At 44.1% G+C, this 20,643-nt stretch overlaps 1 protein-coding gene across 1 annotated transcript in view; it reads left to right on the top strand.

The window, feature by feature from the left end:
- NIPAL2 (NIPA like domain containing 2) overlaps positions 1 to 4,642 on the top strand; it is a 37,515-nt gene extending 32,873 nt beyond the window's left edge. The window contains exons 9-11 of the mRNA XM_081014498.1: positions 604 to 941; positions 3,832 to 3,926; positions 4,282 to 4,642. Of these exons, the coding sequence (XP_080870624.1) occupies positions 604 to 941; positions 3,832 to 3,926; positions 4,282 to 4,376 (528 nt within the window). The 3' untranslated portion in view covers positions 4,377 to 4,642. The remainder of the gene's footprint in view (positions 1 to 603; positions 942 to 3,831; positions 3,927 to 4,281) is intronic.
- Positions 4,643 to 20,643: the final 16,001 nt, after the last annotated feature.

Below are 20,643 nucleotides of genomic sequence, written 5' to 3' on the forward strand. Positions count from 1 at the left end.
TGTTGGCCCTGTCAAGGGCTCCTTTGCAGATCAATTAGCATTAGGAAGAGTTCCCAGCCTGCTGCCATGGGAGCTTGCCAGGTTCATGCAGTTATTGGGCAATTAGTAAAATAGCCTAGCAAGCTATAAGGAACAGAAATAGACATTTGCTCTTGGCATATCTGCAACTGTTATTCTGGGCCAGGCACTCTTATCATTAAGATTGTGCTGGACTGGTCATCTGAAGTTTAGCCCTCATTATCTTTAATACTACATGACCAATCGGCATGAAATTTGGCATAGGAATTAAAATTTCAGGCTTTAATCATGCTAATTGTTGTAACTAAAATTTTAATCATAGGTCAAGATGTATCCCCATTCAACCAGTGGAGCTGAGAAGCTCAGTTCGCACGTAATGCTAAGCCAAACTATGGCTTGGAATGAATCAACAAGTATGCTGGTGGTGCACATTTAGCAAATCATGACCAAATGTGTGGGCAGGCGGAAGACCTGGTGGTGGGTTTCCCACCCGTGGAGGCTATTGGAAAGCTCCAAAACGCATTCTGAGGATGCTGGCTGGCAGAGATTTCCAGGACGTTAAGCAGAGATTTCCCACATCACTAGCAACTGGACCATTTCAGCCAGAGATTCAAAAAGCTAAATTTAGGACTTTGTGTAGGCAAAAACAGATGTTCCACCACTGGTACCAGTTGGCAATTGGGACAATGTGCCTGGCCTCCCCCATCTGCTACTGCCACTTTGAATGGCCAGGATGCAGCCTCTGTGGTGGAAGCAAGCAGTTTGGATGGGTCTCTCCATATAGAAAAGAATACTTTGAAGTTCCTGTCAAGTCTACCTGCTATTCAAGAGTTGCTGTTTTTGGTTTGTCTCAATCCAGGGGCCATATTTTATCAGGAATTCCAAGGTACTGGTTTGCTGAGTGGCTTCATGTTTATCTTTGGGTAAGCATATTCCTTGAATACTTTACTCACATTGGTTGTAAGGCATTTAAGTGAATGTATCAATACTGAGAAAGGCAAGGATACATGGCCAATCCAATCCATAGGAGCAGGAGGGCAGGCTGGCTCTGCCTTTCTGCCTACAGCTAAGGAGAGCAACACTGGAAGGAGTCACCCTGACTGTGGCTCCCATTCCACGAATGGAAGGAAATGAAACCGGTCATGTTGCAACCTGACAAAATGGCTAAACAGTTATGGGGCTTGTGCCAGTGGGGGTGAACTTTTCATTATGTTTATCAGGGATGGGGAATGTGTGACCTTCTGGGTGCTGGAGGAGTACAGATCCCATCAACTCTGGCCATTGACCATGGCTCAACCAATATATATGAGCTAGACTACAGATTATCTCAACCTTAAATAGGCCACTTCTGGATGGCTACAACTCACTTGTGGTGTCTACCATCTACAGCTTGTTACTTGAATCCTCCTGATGAACAGAACAAAACAGAGAACAATTCTGATGGATGGACTTCTCACTTATTGTAGCTCCACACATTTCATAGTAAAACACTCCTTAAGGAACTTGAAAAGCTTACACCTTAAAATCTTAAAAAAAAAAACCTTCAAGAACCAACTTGAAAAGTGGTAGATCAACATTTTATTCTCACTGCAGTGATGTTCAGTCATCCCAGTTCAGGACTGGGCCTTAAGCTTAGCAGCAAGGCATTATGTTCTAGCATACAGAAGGTCTTGTTCAGTTCCTTGCATCTCCAAGTAAAGAGGTTGGGTTGCTAGTGATGTGGGGAGTCATTGCTTAAGACCCTGGAAAGCTCTGCCAGTCAGAGGTGATAGGGAGCCAGAGGGACAAAATGGTCTGACCTGGTGTAAGGCAAGTTTCTGTGTATTTAATTTGTGGAGAGTTTGCACACCAATGCTGGGTAGTGATGGGGACAAGAAAGATTTGTTATGTATCTAAAAGAAAGCAAGGCATGATGCAAAACACAGAATTAAGAGCAACAAAATCCTGATCATAAGCTTATAAGCTTATAAATGTAGTGCTGTTTTACTGTTTTATTGCACTGTAATCTACCTTGAGATTATAGGATGAAGGTCTGAAAATTCTCTTATAAGTAAATAATCTAAAGAAACACAGGAAACAGCTTTATGTTGAGTCAGAGTTTTGGACGATTGAATTCAATATTGCATTGAATAGCACTGGCTCTCCAGGGCTTTTGGGAGATGCAGGGCAGTGAACCTGAGGCATTCAGTGTGTTAACCACGTGGTTTTATCATTGAATTATGGCCCTTCCCTAAGAATACATGTTTACTCACTTTAAAGCTTTAGGACAGAAATGCAAGTGAGTTGAAGAGATGCAGTCTCAAAGTCCAACTGTGGTAATCAAATGGTGAATGTAGCACACTCTGAGACACACTGGGAGGAGGAGGAAGAGAGATACTAAATGCTGTTGCCATGGAAAATCTCTGCACAATAGGGAGGACCCGGATTGCCAATTGTGCTAGATGTTGGAGCCAGGGTGTGAAGAGAAACCAGGTGGAAGCAACTTCCCCAAGGGAACAAGATACCGTGTAAGACTGCCTTAAAAGTGCTGTGTGAGATTTTGATCTCAGTGAGTGGAAACTAAGCTTCCACTTGCTGATACGTTCCGTTAAGAAATGTCACAGAATTATGGCTGAGCTAGTAGAATTCCTCAGACTGCATTGCTTCACACATGTCCACAGACAGGACTAGAGATGGAGGAGAAATTCACATTTGAAAGCAAGCTTATTAATTTTTCCAAAACAAAAAGTGAACTGAAACACAGCTATCCTCCAAAATTCACACGTCTCTGGATTTTACAACACAGTTTTCCAGCCAAGTAAATTATACAACTGTGTATGTACTGGGGAAACTCTGCATAAAAGGCATGCATTAGTGAAAATAGCATACAGAAATGCATTGTATTGAAGAAAGTTGCATACAAAAATGTGTATATTAAGAGAAATTCAAACTAAAATGCTGATGAATTTCCATGAGGACATTCTGTGTGTGTGTGTGTGTGTGTGTGTGTGTGTGTGTGTGTGTAAGAGAAACCAAAATTGACTGATTTGCCCACCCTTGGACAGGACAGATGCTATTTGTTCTCCCACATGTCCCCTCACTTCTCACATACACACTCATCAGTGGCGTGGGATAACACAACCTGAAGGCTGTGCTTTCAACATCAAGCACCACACTCAAGTTCTTCAGAGGTGAAACTATCACAACACCAGACAGTGGCTGTATCAATGGCATTTCGCCATACAAGTGAGCGCTGGGCACAATTTTGGCTTTAGGCACGATCCCTGGAATGCAACCTTGGTGCATGTTGCAGGCTTACTATATGCCAGCTGCTTCACATACCAATTGGGTGGGTTTAAAAGAGGTTCAAACAAGTTCGGATCCTGCTTGAGGGCAGATCCCACAGGCAACTGTTTGGCCACCCTAAGAACAGGATGCTGGACCAGATTCTGCAAGCTGTTCCTGTGTTCACTTGCTGGAGTAATACAATAAATGCTTGGACTTTAGTCACCAGAGCAGGCCTGGCACCCTTACCTTTTATGACAGACCCCTTAGTTTCTGATTTTAGAAGATTATGAGGCTAAAATGGAAGAGAATAGTGGGTCTGTAGATTTCATTAATCAACAAACTTATTCCCTCCCTCCCTCCCCATCATTTGGAAGAGTTGTGTCACAGGCTCCTTCCACGTGGCCTAAATCTCCAGACCTTACTGAAGCAATTTGGCTTTCCTTGCCAGCAGGGCCCATAATTATACTGTGGTTTCCTTGGGCACTCTCTTTTGGTATGCAAACCATGGTGTCGTCTGACTTTATGACTTTGACAATTCTTCTGCAGGTGTTTTCTGTCATTTGTTGGGGTTTTTATACTCACACGGAAAAAAGGCAAGGAATGTTTGAGAAGTTTTTATATCGACTATGGACAGATTCCTGGTAAGTTTTATCCTGGAAATATTTTGCCTGTCATCCCTATCCACACAACTGAAAAGCATCCATGAGCAAAATAGTCAAAGGGGAAAAAAACAAACCCACATCAGATAGCTCTTCCAATCATGTTTAATAAAAATTGCTTCCCCTTAATTTCTCATCCCATTTCCAGTAGGTTTTTCTTTTTTAAAAACCTCCGAATGACTTCCATCCCATTGCCACAGTCTATCATAGCAAAACAAAATGAAGCCTGCAGTAAGAAGCCTTTTAAGAGGAACATAATTAAACTTGTTAGATTTGATTTATCATTGTTGCTCCGAGTCCTTTTTTTAAAAAAAAACTTCTTCTTTTAATCCCACAGGAAAGGAGATGAGGAGTAAAATACAGCCAGATTCAACCAGCTTATCCTACGGCTCTTTATGTAATGAAGGTGACTCTGTAAAGACTCAAAGCTAAGAGAATAGAGCGTTTTAAATTCCAGTTAACAAGAGAAGCTTTCCATTTATTGGCTCCGTATTCAACACCACCCTTTTATCACACTTGTTCATTACGTGTCAAGTTATTTTATCCTGACAGTTCTTATGGTTATTTAATCCTCTTTGAGGATCCCCTGGCTATCACAAATGCATTGCGGTTTAAGCCAGCTATTGTGCCTGAAAAAAAGAAGCAGCAGCAAGCAAGCAAGCAAGCAGTCATTAAATGGACTCAGGGTGTTTTCCTTCTGCAGTGGATCTTCCTTGCTTTTCTGCAGCCAAAGTGGCTCAGGGCAGGTGGGGATGAGATAAACACACAATTGTGCAAACATTCTCCTTGATTTCCATTTGAGTGGAACAACGTGAGGGCAGCAAATCAGAATTGCGCCTGACCCTGCTCCTGCGAACCTAGCAGTTCAAAAGCACGTCAAAGTGCAAGTAGATAAATAGGTACCACTCTGGCGGGAAGGTAAACGGCGTTTCCGTGCGCTGCTCTGGTTCGCCAGAAGCGACTTAGTCAAGCTGGCCACATGACCCGGAAGCTGTCTGTGGACAAACGCCGGCTCTCTCAGCCAATAAAGTGAGATGAGCGCCGCAACCCCAGAGTCGGCCATGACTGGACCTAATGGTCAGGGGTCCCTTTATCTTTTTATGGTGGCCACTGACACATCACACATACCCCCCCCCCAATGCATCACAGAAAGGACAAGAGGACACAGATTTTCATTAAAAGGGCATATGCTAATTCTATGTTTAGATGCAAATTTAGAAATAATTTCTGTAATTTAAATAGAAATATAATACATCTTGCCATACTGGGGAAGACCGTCACAAGGTGACTTGTCTGCCTGCTCAGGCTGCTGTCCATACTGCTAATTGTTGGTGGGCTTAGAAGACCCTGTTGTCCCTTTTCATTAAGGGACTTTAAGGGGTTGTCTTTAAGCCAGACTTGGACCAGACAGGCCTTCAGACAGAGGCTTGGCTTGTAACCAGTCTTCAGACGCAGCACCTAGAAGGCGACAGTTCTTCCCCAGCCTTTGAAGAAGAGGGGTATTTTCTGTAAAGTAAAAGCATAAGCCATCCTACGAAGAGCATATCCTCACAGTGTTAAGTCATCTGGAATAATTATTCCTCCTGGATCCAGGACTTGCATTGCCCAAGCAGTCCTTCACATCTTGGATGGTCTGGAAAAAGGCAAGCTACGTAAATCCAAAATTGTTGTTCTGCTTATGCAAGAAGACACGAAGGCTCTTGAGAACTGCTGTAGGACCTACCAATTATAGTTCTCCGCAAACCCTTAAGCATTTGCAGAACTGCAGTATTTCCCTTCCAATCACAGTTTCTACGCGTCCAAGTTTGGATTCAAAGCCATGTGTAGAAAGCAATAGGATTTTTATTTTTTTTAACCCCTATCTTTAGTAACCTTTTCCAAAATCATTGGCTGGAGATGTTTCCTCTGTGGTGGGCAGCTTTGCCTAAGGATTTCCTACTGACCGGCCCATGAGGTCGGGGAGATAAGTGGAGGCATCTGCACTATGTCACAACCAGCCACCCCTGCATTATTAGAGCCAACAGCATCAATTTTGATGGTGTATGAACAGGGTGGGACCATCACACACACATTACCACTAGGTGCTGGCTGTGGAGATTTACCTTAATTGCCATAAATGGAATTGCTAACTTTCCAGGATTTCCCCCATAGGCAGCCCAAGACAATACTGTATACAAGGAAGATAATGGGATGGAAACCTGGCAATTCTGTTTAAGATGCTTGATATATTTTTCACATAGAATACAGCTCATCTGTGCTTCAGATGCTAACTAAAATTCAGAATGTTTGCGATGCATTTACTGCCTGCCAGCGGCGTTCATATGGCACTAGTGTTTCTCATCCACGATCATTTTTTTTAGCTTGCTATATTAAAGAGACAAGAGTTTAAGCATATTTCTGGGCATGCTGAGCCGTTCAAAGAAATGTGCTGTTCTTAGCGCCAAGTTTTCCGTTCTGAATATGTGCCTATGGGTATCAGCTATCAGAACAATTGCCAATTGCCGTGCTATTGCTGTAGTGGACAAATGTTGTAAAGGCAGCCACAAGCAGATTCGTCTAGGGCAGAGGAGGTTTGCTCCAGGAGCAGCAGAACTTGTAACTCCAGGATTGGCAAGTGCATGCAAGGGTGCTGAAGGTTGAAATCAACATGTTCACTTAGAATCTAGGCCAGAGCTTTCCAAACTGTGTCACGACATGTTAGTGTGTCGGCTGCAGTGTGTAGGTGTGTCGCACAAATGCTCCCCACACTCCTCCCGGGGCTGGTAAAGGGTTATGTTTAACCTCCGGTGTGCTAGTAAAACTGAATTACTGTGTTGTGAAATGATGCATGTCTAAAAAGTGTGTCACCCACACGAAAAGTTTGGGAAGCTCAGATCTGGGCCTTGACTTCATCGCTGAAGCAAAGGCCGTGTGCCACTTCACACAGAACATCAGAATGGTAGCGACTAACTGCATTCGGCATCATGCCAACTGCTCCGTCACTTTCTCTGTGGCTTCCTCGCTGGAAAACTGCCTGCACCTTTTAGCACCCTCCTGATTTCATGGTCAAACAAGGTCATGGTTTGTTTCCTACATATTGAATATAACCTGTCATTATAGTGAAGCACTGTGAGTCAAAAATTCTCCCTCTTCTAGTGCGATGGCTGAAGCTTATCGTCTGGTTCTGCTCTGTTGCTGCAGCCCCAAAAAGAATTAATGCAACCTTACTAGCACTGGCTCACCCTTGTGTTGGCACAGTACTACAGGCTTGTCATGTGAGTGTGTGTGTGTGTGTTTCTTAGTTGTGCCTGTGCCTTTCACAGAAGCTTAAGCTGTAGGAATCAGTAGGTGCATGGCATGGAGACATGGATTATCACCTGCTAGCAGGCTGCAGGTTACAGCTACTATTAAAAGGCACAAGAGAATAAAAAGTGGCAACCTTTTAATATGCCAAAATGCCTTGTGCTGATTGCCCTTCGCCTCACTTTTTGGTTGCTGCTGATCTCCCCTGAGTAAAGTGGTGGGGAGGGACCAGAGGCACCAGCTTAGGCAGGTGATGGGGTGGACCGACGTCAGGACACTGGAAGGAGCCAGGGGTGGAGCTGAACACAGCAGCTGCTTGGCTTCAATGGCTGGTGGCAGTGCCACTGGCAGGCGGCTATTTCAATCCTCCTTCCCCTCTGCGGCAAAAGGAGGTGAAGGAGCCTCCATGCTTTTTGGACATGCCCAGCACCAGCCCCAAAAGCATAGGGGGTCAAAAGGGCTTGGGCCCCTGGAGCTGGTGTCCCTAGGAGGGACATACAGACTGACAAAAGGGAGAGGTATCCATCTCTGTTATTCTGACATTTACTCCTTCAGACATAGCACCAAGGCACATAGCCTGCTGCTACTTGCAGAGGCATATCTGGGTGCTGCCCTTTCCCAGAGATTGCTCAAAGCTAATGTGCATTATATTTTACCCTTCTAAATTTGATGCATTGACATGTTCTTAGCTGGAGAAAGATAGTTTTATTGGAGCTGCTTAAATGTGTAATTCATTTAGTTCTTTGACGTTAGGTGAATGATACATTTAATTAATTCTGTAATCATCACCACCATCATCATAAAGAGGGACCTGGAACTTAGATGCGGAAACATCTAAAAAAACCAACCATGTACTGGCAGCATTGCAAATTCACCATTCAATCCACAACCATGTTGGCTCTTAAAAAGTCAGCACCCTGATCGCCCTGCAGCTCCCTCTAACATAACATTAATGAATCTAGAGTGTGTGCTGCCATACAATGAGCTATTTTACAGAAGAGATTTAGGGGAGTTTCATGTCATCCTACTGGCCCCAACACCAGCAGTCCCCATCCTGGAAGAAGCTCCACATACTGAACAAGAACTGGGCACAGGAAGAGCAAACTGGAGGATACATGAGAATGCCATCCTATATTATTTATGTTTTCTAGGCACATGGGGCATATTCAACGAAACAGTTGGGCCTATGGTAGCCAGTTCAATGAGTCACACTAGCGCAATGGGACTTCTCAAAAGCTTGCGTTGACAGAATGACTGCAATAGCGCAATGTTGACTTCCGCCCATGGGGCTGTATCCAGTTCTAGCCCTATTCAATGTAAACCCATTGACATGAATAAACATGACTAACTTAGGTCCATTAATTTCAGTGGGTCTGCTTGGAGCAAAACATAGCTGGCTATAACCCACGCTTAGTGCTCTGAATAAAGCATGCAACAGGAATCCAAGAACCTGCTTGCATTCCTCTGCCTATGGTGCACATGTGCATAAAAGAGGGGGGAAACTGCATGTGCAGCTCACACTAGATGAAGAGCATCACTCAGAAAGCCCAGCCCACATGGCTCTTGCAACTGATCCCAGGGCTGCATTCACACAGTCCTAGCAGAAAATCGGCAATAGCACCAAGCAGCTGCTTAGGAATGAGAGCAGGTGGGTGAGCTTTGGTCCCTGGTCCTAAGAACACATCTAAGAAATATTTTTGTCAGAACATCAAAGACACTTTTGTTAGTCTTTAAGGTGCCACAGGACTCTTTGCTGTTTTTAATGTAATGCGTCCAGGATTACATTGCAAATCATTTGAATTAGCAGAACGGCAATATCATGACTAAAATGCTTACTTTGACCGAATTCCCAGCAGACCATTTCTCCGCTGTCCAGCTTCGCATGTGTTCCTTGAGAAGCCTACAGCGATTTGCTCTGCGATTGGGATGACTCATTTGCTAATGGCTATTTTGCGACCAAAACCTCTTCCAGTGAACCAGGGTTACTGCTCTTTTCCACACATAACATGAAAAATATCCTTCCACCAAGCAAAGTGAGCTCTAGCACATCTGCTGGAACTTGGCTCTCGTTCACTTAAGCATTACACATGCCCTTTGGTAAAGCAAACCACCTGTTGCCTGCGCACAATTTAGCCCCAAGCGCTCTAAATGTTTCTCTGAGGAGGAAATCCATCCAAACCACTGATGGGGAGTGACAACCTTGGCATTCTTTTCTACTCCATTTGCTGGTGTGCCATTTATTGTACTCTCCAAAGAGCCCTGCGGTCTTTAGCCTAGTTTTTGCCCCTGTAACGAAAACAAAATGGGTTCACACGATGCCAAAAGCAAACAGATTCTGCATTTCCCATTTATTAAGTTCTCTCGTTTCCCAAGTGGGAGCAAAATTCCCTCTTTTCCCCCATGTCACCATTCCAGAGCCTAAGAACGTACGTGGTAAATAAGGTTGGGGGGAGGGAGGGTTAACATTCTACACTTTGCAACGTGATATGGTTAAATAAGCTGCTATGCTAATCTAGCCTGTATTTTGTTTCTGGTGCGAGGCCAAAAATTTACTCGTACTTAAATATTTTATTTTTAGAAACATAAGCTAATCAGTAAGAGTGTGCCAGAAGTCCGTTTCAGGCCAGATCGTTTGAGGAATAAAGTTACTAGAATGTATTTTTGCTGACATTTTGTGAGGTTACTGGTGTTTCCTTTCACTTAGACCCCTGCGTGGTGAGAGATCTGAAGATGACCATGTCGAAGCATAACTGCGAGACAGGTTGAGCTTCTACTGGCTGTGGTAAATCGTTGTTCTCAGCATGAGGAAGGGGGATGCTGGAGAAATGTTTGCCAGATGAAAGTGAAGGTCGCCTTTTCTGTTGAACTTCCGTCGAAAACAAACATTTAGAATCCACGCTTGGATTCCTTGAAAGCTGTGTGTATCCCAAAATCAGGCCCATGCACTCACTAAAGTTGACGAGTTTTTTGAGACAGGGGAATATGAGTAACTGCTTCCCTCAACCACCTAAAGAACATTGAGCATGATGCCCATGACCACCCAAGCACACTGTTTGTCCAATTCTCCTGGGGCTCCTGAGAGTATGCACCTGAAGCAGTTTCAGCACTGTGGGAAAATCTTATGGCAGTTGTGTGCAGAAGAAGAGGAGGAGGAGGAGGAGGAGGAGGAGGAGGAGGAGGAGTTTGGATTTGATATCCCGCTTTATCACTACCCGAAGGAGTCTCAAAGCGGCTAACATTCTCCTTTCCCTTCCTCCCCCACAACAAATATTCTGTGAGGTGAGTGGAGCTGAGAGACTTCAAAGAAGTGTGACTAGCCCAAGGTCTCCCAACAGCAGCTTGTGGAGGAGCGGAGACACGAACCCGGTTCACCAGATTATGAGTCTACAGCTCTTAACCACTACACCACACTGGCAAATCTTGTCAAGCTCAAGTGCCATGTTTAGGAACTGGCTTTAAGAATAGTGTCATGTGAGTTGCCAGGGACTTGTAGGGACTCCAGCAATGCTTGCATCCAGGCTGCTGAAAAGCCCAAACGAAGAACTCCAAGCATGTGTAGGACTCTCCACCATCCTTAGAACAGGGAACAGGGGACAGCTGGTAGAATACGTATAACCTTAACTGCTTATAAAAGCTCTTAGCTGCATTTCATTGCCTCATTTCCAAAACAGATCTATCTACATATGCTAAAATTGCCCTCCTCCAGAGTCCTGAGGCACAACTGGGACAAGCAAGTATTTTAATGCTCTTGCTTTAAAATTTATGGCCGAGGCTACAGCGCAGCTTTTTTCCCTGGCTGCTCCAGCTAATAAAAGTGGCTCTGATGTGATCTGTTTGTCTGTTTGCTCCATCTACAATATTATTCCAACAATGTCACCACAGGCAGTAATGATACATTCTGTTAATAATAATAAAAAAAGGAACCAAATGGAGATATTTTTACAAGATAAAATATAGCACACAATTAAAATTCCCCTTCGAAATAAAAAAAACAACAACAAACATCTGTTTTCCTAATAGCAGGGTTGTATCAAATCTATCTTGTAAAAAGAAGGCATTCCTGACCTTTGGGAATTTAAAAATCCACACATTTTTATAGCCTTCTGCAACCATAAATAAGTAATTTGCATATTCCCCAGCAGACATAGACAAACCATCTGCACTGGGAAGCAACAGCCTCCAAAACTTGTAGATTCCTCGATGGATGCCAAGATGCTAGAATCTGCATGTAGACATCTTTGAGCAATGGGTTTCCATGGGCGACTTCTGAGTAAGAGGGGCCCACGTCTTGGCAAAGGAATATGTGGCTCACTTTCTTTCTGCTTTGGATCTCACTATGCAATTGGGGGGACGGGCATGGTTATGTTCAGTGCTATTTTTCGAGAAAAGAGGTGCCAGAACTCACCATGAACACCTCCCATGTTGTGTTATAATGGCAATGGCGCCCATTGGCATAGCGGTGGTTGCCAGTGCCCGGGGTGGGTGCATGTCAGGCAGGGTGTGCCAGCCCAGCCCTCGCCGCCACTGCCAGAGTGACCCCACTCCCACTGGAGCAGAGCAGGGCTGTGCTGAACCGCTTGCCCTCCAGCCCCAGGGGGGCAGGAGCCTGGCCGGCTGACATGGCCCCTGGCAGGTGGGTAGGGCCACATTGGGGCCACCTGCGTGGGCGTGCCTGGTTCACCCCCCCTTAAAAATTGTGCACCTGGAGCAATGCCTCTCCCCCAGCACCCCCCGTGTCTCTGTGCCCACCTGAGAAGTGCCGAAACGGAGATCTGGTGAGTTCCAGCTGGGGGAAAAAACCCTTGTTATGTTCATTTGGTTCACTCATTTATCTGACTTTTGTAAAGCCTTGTTCTGCATGTGGGATGGCTTTGCCCAGTGGCCCATGGCCTGGAAAGAGGTGGAGAGGCAGAGTTCATTTTTTAAAAAGCAGAAGTTGGTAAAATAAGAAGAGCCCTGCTTGTTCAGACCACTGGCCAATCTTGGTCTACCATCTTGTTTCTTATCCAACAACCTGTCGCTCCTTCACAGTTTCTCTGAGCCTTTGAGTTCACATCCAATGCTATGAACAAGAAATATCTATTATAATTATTTATATCCCGCCTCTCAAGGAGACAAATCCTTCCAATGTGAGTTGCAAGCAAAATCAAATTACCTTGATAGAATCACAACGAAGCATTATCAAAGCGTCTGCAGATGTTAGTCTGTGGGCAGAAAACTGCAGCGAACAGGAAGCCACGGGCTCTTATGCTTCCTGTCCCCACACCCCCGTGCCCCCTTATGCCCCCAAATCACTATGAACACATATAATTTATAAAGAAAATTCAGCTCTACAGACTCTGCATTCATTTGACAATTGCTCTTAACTCCCACTGGATGACGGGCAAACAGGAACTCAAGACACATGGCACTTAAAGGTTGCTTAGTTACAATCAACATGCTTTCTGTGGGATTAAAAGTAGATTTTTTGAAAATCTGATTACAGAGCGTATTTAAGTCCTTCCCTGTACTCGTCCTGATGTTCCTATGCATCTCTTCATCTGCTTTCCTTTGGAAAGATCTGGTTATAGTTCTTAGCTAATTTGATACATTTTTGTGATATAATTTGAAGTCCCTTGATATATTTGCCAACTAACTTACAAGAACTATTGCACCGCAAAAGTATTCGGGAAGCCTGGATGCAATTAATATGCTGACAAAATGGCTTGCAGAAAGCAGTTCTGGTTTTGTTAACTCTTTAAACTTGGCAACAGACTAAAACACCTCAACCAAAGTGTCCGCATTACCACAGCAAGTTGGTCACGTCTTTTGAAAGCCACATTGCATTGGGGAATACTAATCTTGGGGGAGTCTCTAGGTGTGTGGACCACATGTGCTGTTTTGCATATGACAGTCTGCTGTGTGGGCCTGGTCTTATGTGCGAGGCAGTGCTGCCAAGCATAGCAATAATCAGCCCAGATCAGACAAACTACTGGTGGTCATTTCTAGTAGACTTCTTTATTAAGCATTTGTCCTGATTTGTTTGCACAAAGCTTGTGGGGAGGTTATACGGTGTTGGCTGCTTATGGAACATCCGTGCCAATTTGTTTGTGGGGAGGTTGTACAATGCTATGCCAAGCAATTGTTATCCCACAATTTTCAGTTTGCTTTCCTTCGCACAAAAAGTCCAGCTTCTGGATTTTGGAAGCAGTGTCACTGGGCAATTGTACAACCTGAACTTGCCCCTATTTGACAGAATCACACCTGCACAATAGTGACATTTTGGAAACATCCTTGGTCAAGTTGGGACCAAATCTAACAAAACTATGCAACTTGAGAGGAGGGGAAACACCTGATGTAACTGTGAGCCCTTGTGTGTAGCTGTTGACAAGTGTCAACAGAGAGGTCTCAGCTCAGCATTAAGATCCTATCCTGGCACCATTGCTTTTTTCACTGTTATGGGCCATAGGCAACCATAAAGAAGTCACGGAGATAAATCTTCCAGTTTTAAAAAATGGCTCTTTCAAGTCTCAGACATCAACTGTGTCACTAGTGGAAAACAAGTTAGGAATCAAGGGGCTTATTATGACCGCAGCATAAATAGGGGTATTTTATTAAACTCCGTATAGACAAAGGAAGCTGCCTTCTACCAGACTATTTGTCTGTATAACCAAACAGTATCTACTCTGAACCTGCAAAGTCACTGACAGACAGGCAAGACCTCTTAAATTACCTTAATCTTTTTAACTGAAGACGCCAGAGCCCTAACTCACCAGCAGAACACATGCAGAAGGATCCAAAGCCCACTTCTCAGCACCTCAGGTGGAAAGATAATTGTCTGAAGCCTTAGGGAACTGACACTCATTATCTACATGTGCTTCACATGTTTTTATCATTTATTTAATTTATATACTGCCCTATACCCAGAGGTCTCAATTCCCATCAGAACCAGATAGCAAGGCCTGATGGGAGTTGTAGTCAAACAACAACTACTAATTATTATTATCAATAATCAATAACCATTCATAGTTATCAATAACAATTCATTTAAAACAACCTACAATCACCAAAATATGGTGAGTACTTTAATCAAAAGATACATCTCAGGCAATTGCCTCTCTCCATAAATACTATCGCTGTTTAAATATTCAGAAATGGTTTTTTCGGTCACCTGTTTCTAAATTCACACTTCTTGCTAAAATATCAACACAGAAAAAATATAAGTGTGAAGGAACTCTCATATTCCACGTAATTCTACCTAAACAGCCATTAAGTGTTTATTTAAAAAGAAAAGAAAAAAACCACCAACCACTCACAGAAAGCTACATTTTCAACATTGCCTCAGGCAACAAGAATTCACTGAGGAGGCCTACTACCTCAAGCAACTCAGAACTAGAAAAATATCCTAAAAGTGGGCAGCAGGTCAGAAGCGGTGAATTGTCCAAGACCTTATTTAAAACTTTTATACAGACACAACAGGCACTGACTCAGAGGAGTCGTGGGTCTTTTTCAAGAGTGAGTTTCCAGATGAGACAGGCATTTGGTCAATAAAAAAGACAACATGTAGGATTTGAAATTCTATGTCAAAGGAAGAGTGCCAGGAAAGATGGTTCACCAAATATTGTAAAGTTCTGTGTTGGTCACTGGCACTTATCTGAGAGTTATGAGGCAAGACAGTCTCCATTTAGTAGTCATGAAGCTCTTTGGGCTTTGACATTCATTCTAGGAAAAGGGACCCCTTTGCCATCTCAAGTACTGAGGAGAAGAAGAAGAAGAAGAAGGAGAAGAAGAAGAGTTTAGATTTGATATCCTGCTTTATCACTACCCGAAGGAGTCTCCAAGCGGCTAACAATCTCCTTTTCCCTTCCTCCCCCACAACAAACACTCTGTGAGGTGAGTGGGGCTGAGAGACTTCAGAGAAGTGTGACTAGCCCAAGGTCACCCAGCAGCTGCATGTGGAGGAGCGGAGACGCGAACCCGGTTCACCAGATTACGAGTCTACCGCTCTTAACCACTACACCACACTGGCTCTTTGTATGGATGCTAATATTGTAAACAGGGATGGGGGAAGCTGTGACCCTCCAACTGTTCTTAGACTACAATTCCCATCACCCCATGACCATTGGTCATGCTGGTAGGAACTAATGGGACCCGGAGCCCAACAATATCTGGGTGGCCACAAATTCCCCCATCCCTTATCTTAGCAGTAGCTTTGGCAAAGATTCCCCTTGCATCCTTTGCTGTGGTCAAGTTGGCTTTGTACCAGACCAATAAACCTCAGATATGACACTCTTCTTGATCATCCATGTTCACTACAACAGAAAAGACTTACCTTTTAGTGTCCCTCACCAGAGGGAGGGGGTGGGGAATGCTGTTGATGGATTTCCCTGGGAAGAAAGGCTGACTGTGAAACCACTCTGGAAATTGTAGCTCTGAGAGGGGAAAAGGGGGTCTCCCGACAACTCTTGGCGCCTTTAAGAAATTACACTGATTCCCATGATTCTTTGGGGGAAACCATGGCTGCTTAAAGAGGTATGATACTGCTTTAAATGTATAGTGCAGCTGGTAAAGGGCCATAAATGGCAACTCTTTAACAATGGGAAATAGCAACGCGTAAGCAGAAATGCTTGTGATATATATTCAGAGTGGGATATATATCACATAGCATTTCAGCTTATTCTGGCAACCAGATGGAGAGGACAACTCAGCACAGTCTTCTGATTGTTCTAGGGTGGACTCGATTTCTTGTCAAAAACCACCCCCATATAAAAATTTTTTTTGCTCGGCTTTAGATTCATAGGCTGAAATGCCCTTCCTGCTCCACGTCAACGTGGCAGTGCAGTGTCAAATACCTAAATAAGGATTTCATCAATACTCCTAACTCGAAGTCACCAAGTTAGCACGTACACCCCATGTTCAAAATAATAACTGGGAAACTGGCCAGCAAAGGGAATCAAATATGTAAGTGGATTTAAAAGAAACCAGGATATATTAGCGAAGTTTGCAAAACCGAAGCTTGTATTTCCCCCAAGAGCCAAAGTGTTAATTCGGGAGAATGCTACCTCCTTACCAAACTATTTGACCCCAAGGCCTGCACCATCTCTATGGCATCTAAATAACTGGTTAAATGTATTTCCTGGGTTTCTAAGTACAGGTTGAGCAGCTCCCCGAGATGAAATGGGGCGGGGGGAGTCATGCAACATACAGCGTGAAAAAATATGGTAAATTAACATATCAAAATCCACACCAGATTACTGTATAAAATTAACTTGGATCCAAATGACAATGGTTTGCTGGAAACCTAGATGCACACTCTTGATACACCAGGATGCAAGCACTACAGAATTTAAGACTGAAACAGTCATTTTATTCTAGGCTTCCTATACCACATTTAAATCTAGATAACAATGTTATTTGTTGTTGTTTAGTCCTTTAGTCGTGTCTGACTCTTCGTGACCCCATGGACCAGAGCACGCCAGGCACTCCTGTCTTCCACTGCCTCCCACAGTTTGGTCAAACTCATGCTGGTAGCTTCGAGAACACTGTCCAGCCATCTCGTCCTCTGTCTTCCCCATCTGCTTGTGCCCTCCATCTTTCCCAACATCGGGGTCTTTTCCAGAGAGTCTTCTCTTCTCATGAGATGGCCAAAGTATTGGAGCCTGAGCTTCAGGATCTGTCCTTCCAGTGAGCACTCAGGGCTGATTTCCTTAAGAATGGAGAGGTTTGATCTTCTTGCAGTCCATGGGACTCTCAAGAGTCTCCTCCAGCACCATAATTCAAAAGCATCAATTCTTCGGCGATCAGCCTTCTTTATGGTCCAGCTCTCACTTCCATACATCACTACTGGGGAAACCATAGCTTTAACTATACGGACCTTTGTTGGCAAGGTGATGTCTCACAGTGTGATAATGACTAGCAAATCTGGACTGTCAACCAAAGAACAGAAGAAAACAGACCATCAGGACTTCCTCAATTGCCAAATCAATGACGTGCTAGAAGCAATCAGTTGCTGGAAACCACAGATGGGGAGAGTGCTCTTGAGGTTGAGGCATCTGGTTGGCCACTGTGATAAGATGGACCAAATGGGTCATTGGCCTGATTCAGCAGGCTCTTCTTATGTTCATTCCAGGCTTTACTTATTGCAATTTGTCAAAAGTGCAGCTAAAGGAACAAATGCTACATATGGAGAGACAGGACAGACAGAAGTCAAGGAAGCATGGTCCCAGCTCTGCAACTCCCATCATCCCCGACCAGTGGCCATGCTGGCTGTGGCTGATGGGAGCTGGAGGTCAACAATATCTGGCAGCCACTAAGTTGTGCAGTGCTGCCCATCGTGAGCCAAATATAGGAGGCTACATGCTAAGGCAGGGCCGGGGAACCTGTGGGCCTCCAGACGTCATTCCCTATCGCCCTTGACCACTGGGGCTGATGGGAGATGGAGTCCAACAGCATTCGGGGGGCACAGGTTCCCATCCCTGGCTTAAGGGATAGACAGGGCAACAGGAAATCCTTCCGTTCTTCTTTAGGGAATCAAGAAGCAAGGTGTAATTAGCCTCACCACTGGCAATTGTTAATGACTTATCTCATTGTGTTCTGTAGACCAAAGCCCATGCTAGTAAGCCAATAAAAATTGTTGGCTTTAAAAAGGAAGAATGAAAAAGAGGTAGTTCAAAACAAACATGATAAAGAGCCTTGGAACTGTCTTTGAATGGGAAACAATTCAAAAGGTTGACTGAAATCCATCATTGCTGACCTGAGAAAAACACGCTCAGCCTATTTAAAGGTTTTTATTATTTGCACATGGTTATACGATGCGTTACGATTCAAAACCAGCCATTGTTTTTCCTATGGGGACATCTTGTGGCCATTTTCAATGTTGACAGCACTGTTACTTGAAACAAGACTATTGCTGCGGCTTTTGCAAATAAGAAAAACCCAAGAACCAGACACCACCACAAAATAACCAGTTGTAAGCTCCTTAAGCTGCCGCAACCTGCTTCCTGTCTAGCAAGCAGGTGCACTGTGTCAGGCTTAGCACAGGAATGACAAATGTCCCTTAATGAGCTACATGGAAGCGCCAGTGACCCAACACACAACAAAGAGTCTTTTCTGCAAAGCAGCTAATTAGGAGGACATCTAGCTGGAACTAAGGAGTATACAAAGCATGGCAAATGCAGCCTTTGAGAAACCCCACCAGCAACTAATCCATCCAGATCACATCAGTATCTGAATTATTTAACTCCAAGACAAATAGCATTAACCCATGTTTCTCCTCTGTCCACAGCAGCCACTTAAGAGAACTTAAGTATTTTAAAGCTGTTGAAAACATGCCAAAGCAAAACCTTCAGTTTCTACAGTTAAAAGCTTTTTGATGTTAAGCAAGCCTGAAATACAAGCTGCCCGGGGCTTCTTTTGGAGGAAAGTCAGTTAGATCAAGCCCTTCCTTTTATTATTATGCTGAAAGGTTGCGTATTTTATATACTGGATTTTTGAATGGTGTTTATTGTGTCAACCTAAGCCAAACCTTGGGACGCGGGTGGCACTGTGGGTTAAACCAAAGAGCCTAGGACTTGCCGATCAGAAGGTCGGCGGTTCAAATCCCCACGACGGGGTGAGCTCCCATTGTTTGGTCCCTGCTCCTGCCAACCTAGCAGTTTGAAAGCATGTCAAAGTGCAAGTAGGTACCGCTCTGGCGGGAAGGTAAACAGCATTTCCGTGCGCTGCTCTGGTTCGCCAGAAGTGGCTCAGTCATGCTGGCCACATGACCCGGAAGCTGTACGCCGGCTCCCTCGGCCAATAAAGCGAGATGAGCACCGCAACCCCAGAGTCGGTCACGACTGGACCTAATGGTCAGGGGTCCCATTACCTTTAAGCCAAACCTTAGTTTAGTGCAAGTTCACAAATGCTTGCAATCGCGTTGTTTCTCCCCAATCCTTTTTGTTACTGTACAATGCTAAGATAAGCCAAGACTTGGTTTAGATTTGAGCACCATCTCAACCACGGCTTGCAGTTAAGCTTGTATTACAGTGGTACTTCGGGTTACATACGCTTCAGGTTACAGACTCTGCTAACCCAGAAATAGTGCTTCAGGTTAAGAACTTTGCTTCAGGATGAGAACAGAAATTGTGCTCCGGCAGCGCGGGAGGCCCCATTAGCTAAAGTGGTGCTTCAGGTTAAGAACAGTTTCAGGTAAAGAATGGAGCTCCGGAACGAATTAAGTACTTAACCCGAGGTACCACTGTATTAGGTATTTTGTGTTCTCGTTTGTATTTTTTGTGTTATGAACCGTCCTGTGATCGTCAGAAGAATGGCAATATGTGAATTAAATAATTAAATAAACAAATTCTCACTGTGGTTTGGCTAAATGTGGTGTGCAAAATGTGTCTCGGTGCTGAGTTGCCAGAAGCCATTCTTACTTATTTTGCCCAGGCAAAGCCCAACTCAGTCATGAAACTCATTGGTTGACCTTGAGCCAATCACCATTTCTCAAGCACAACCTATCTCAAAGGCTTGCGGGGGGGGGGAAGGGGGGAGAGAATCATGTATCATAAGCTAACCTGAGCTCCTTGGAGGAGGAAAATGATGATGATGATGATATTATTATTATTATTATTGTCAGTTAAAAGCATACAGCTCATATAGTTTAAACTAGTCACATTATCTTATACTCCAATATGGAAGATGCTGTTACTCAACACTGGTCCTCTTTGACACTGTTGCTCCAGCAGCGCCATCAGCAAATAAGGGGATACATGAAGACTGAAATCAACCCAGGCTGGAAAATATACAATAGTATTTAGGATAGTTCCACACTTGGAAGAACAGTTGACTTTCAATACAGTGGTACCTCGGGTTAAGAACTTAATTCATTCTGGAGGTCCGTTCTTAACCTGAAACTGTTCTTAACCTGAGGTACCACTTTAGCTAATGGGGCCTCCCGTCGCCGCGCCACGGCCCAATTTCTGTTCTCATCCTGAAGCAAAGTTCTTAACCAGAGGTACTATTTCTGGGTTAGTGGAGTCTGTAACCTGAAGCGTCTGTAACCCAAGGTACCACTGTATTCATATAGTGATACCTTGGTTCTCGAACAGCTTAGTTGTCAATCAAATTGGCTCCTGAACGCCGCAAACCTGGAAGTGTTCTGGTTTGCGAATGTTTTTCGGAAGCCGAACATCCGATGCAGTTTCTGCTTGAGTGCAGGAAATTCCTGCAGCCAATCAGAAGCTGTGCCTTGGTTTTTGAACGGTTTTGGGAGTCGAATGGAGTCCCAGAATGGACTAAGTTCGAGAACCCTGCTGTTGCGTTTTTATCAATGAATTATGACCCCACCACAATTTTATAGCAAAGAAAGGTTAGCAGACAGGTTACACAACAGATGAAACTGTGCTTTCTTTAATAATAATAATAATAAATAAATCTTTCTGATTTGACTTTTGCT

The sequence above is a fragment of the Podarcis pityusensis genome (assembly GCF_964106645.2).
Source record: "Podarcis pityusensis genome assembly, chromosome: 7".
NCBI classification, from domain to species: domain Eukaryota; kingdom Metazoa; phylum Chordata; class Lepidosauria; order Squamata; family Lacertidae; genus Podarcis; species Podarcis pityusensis.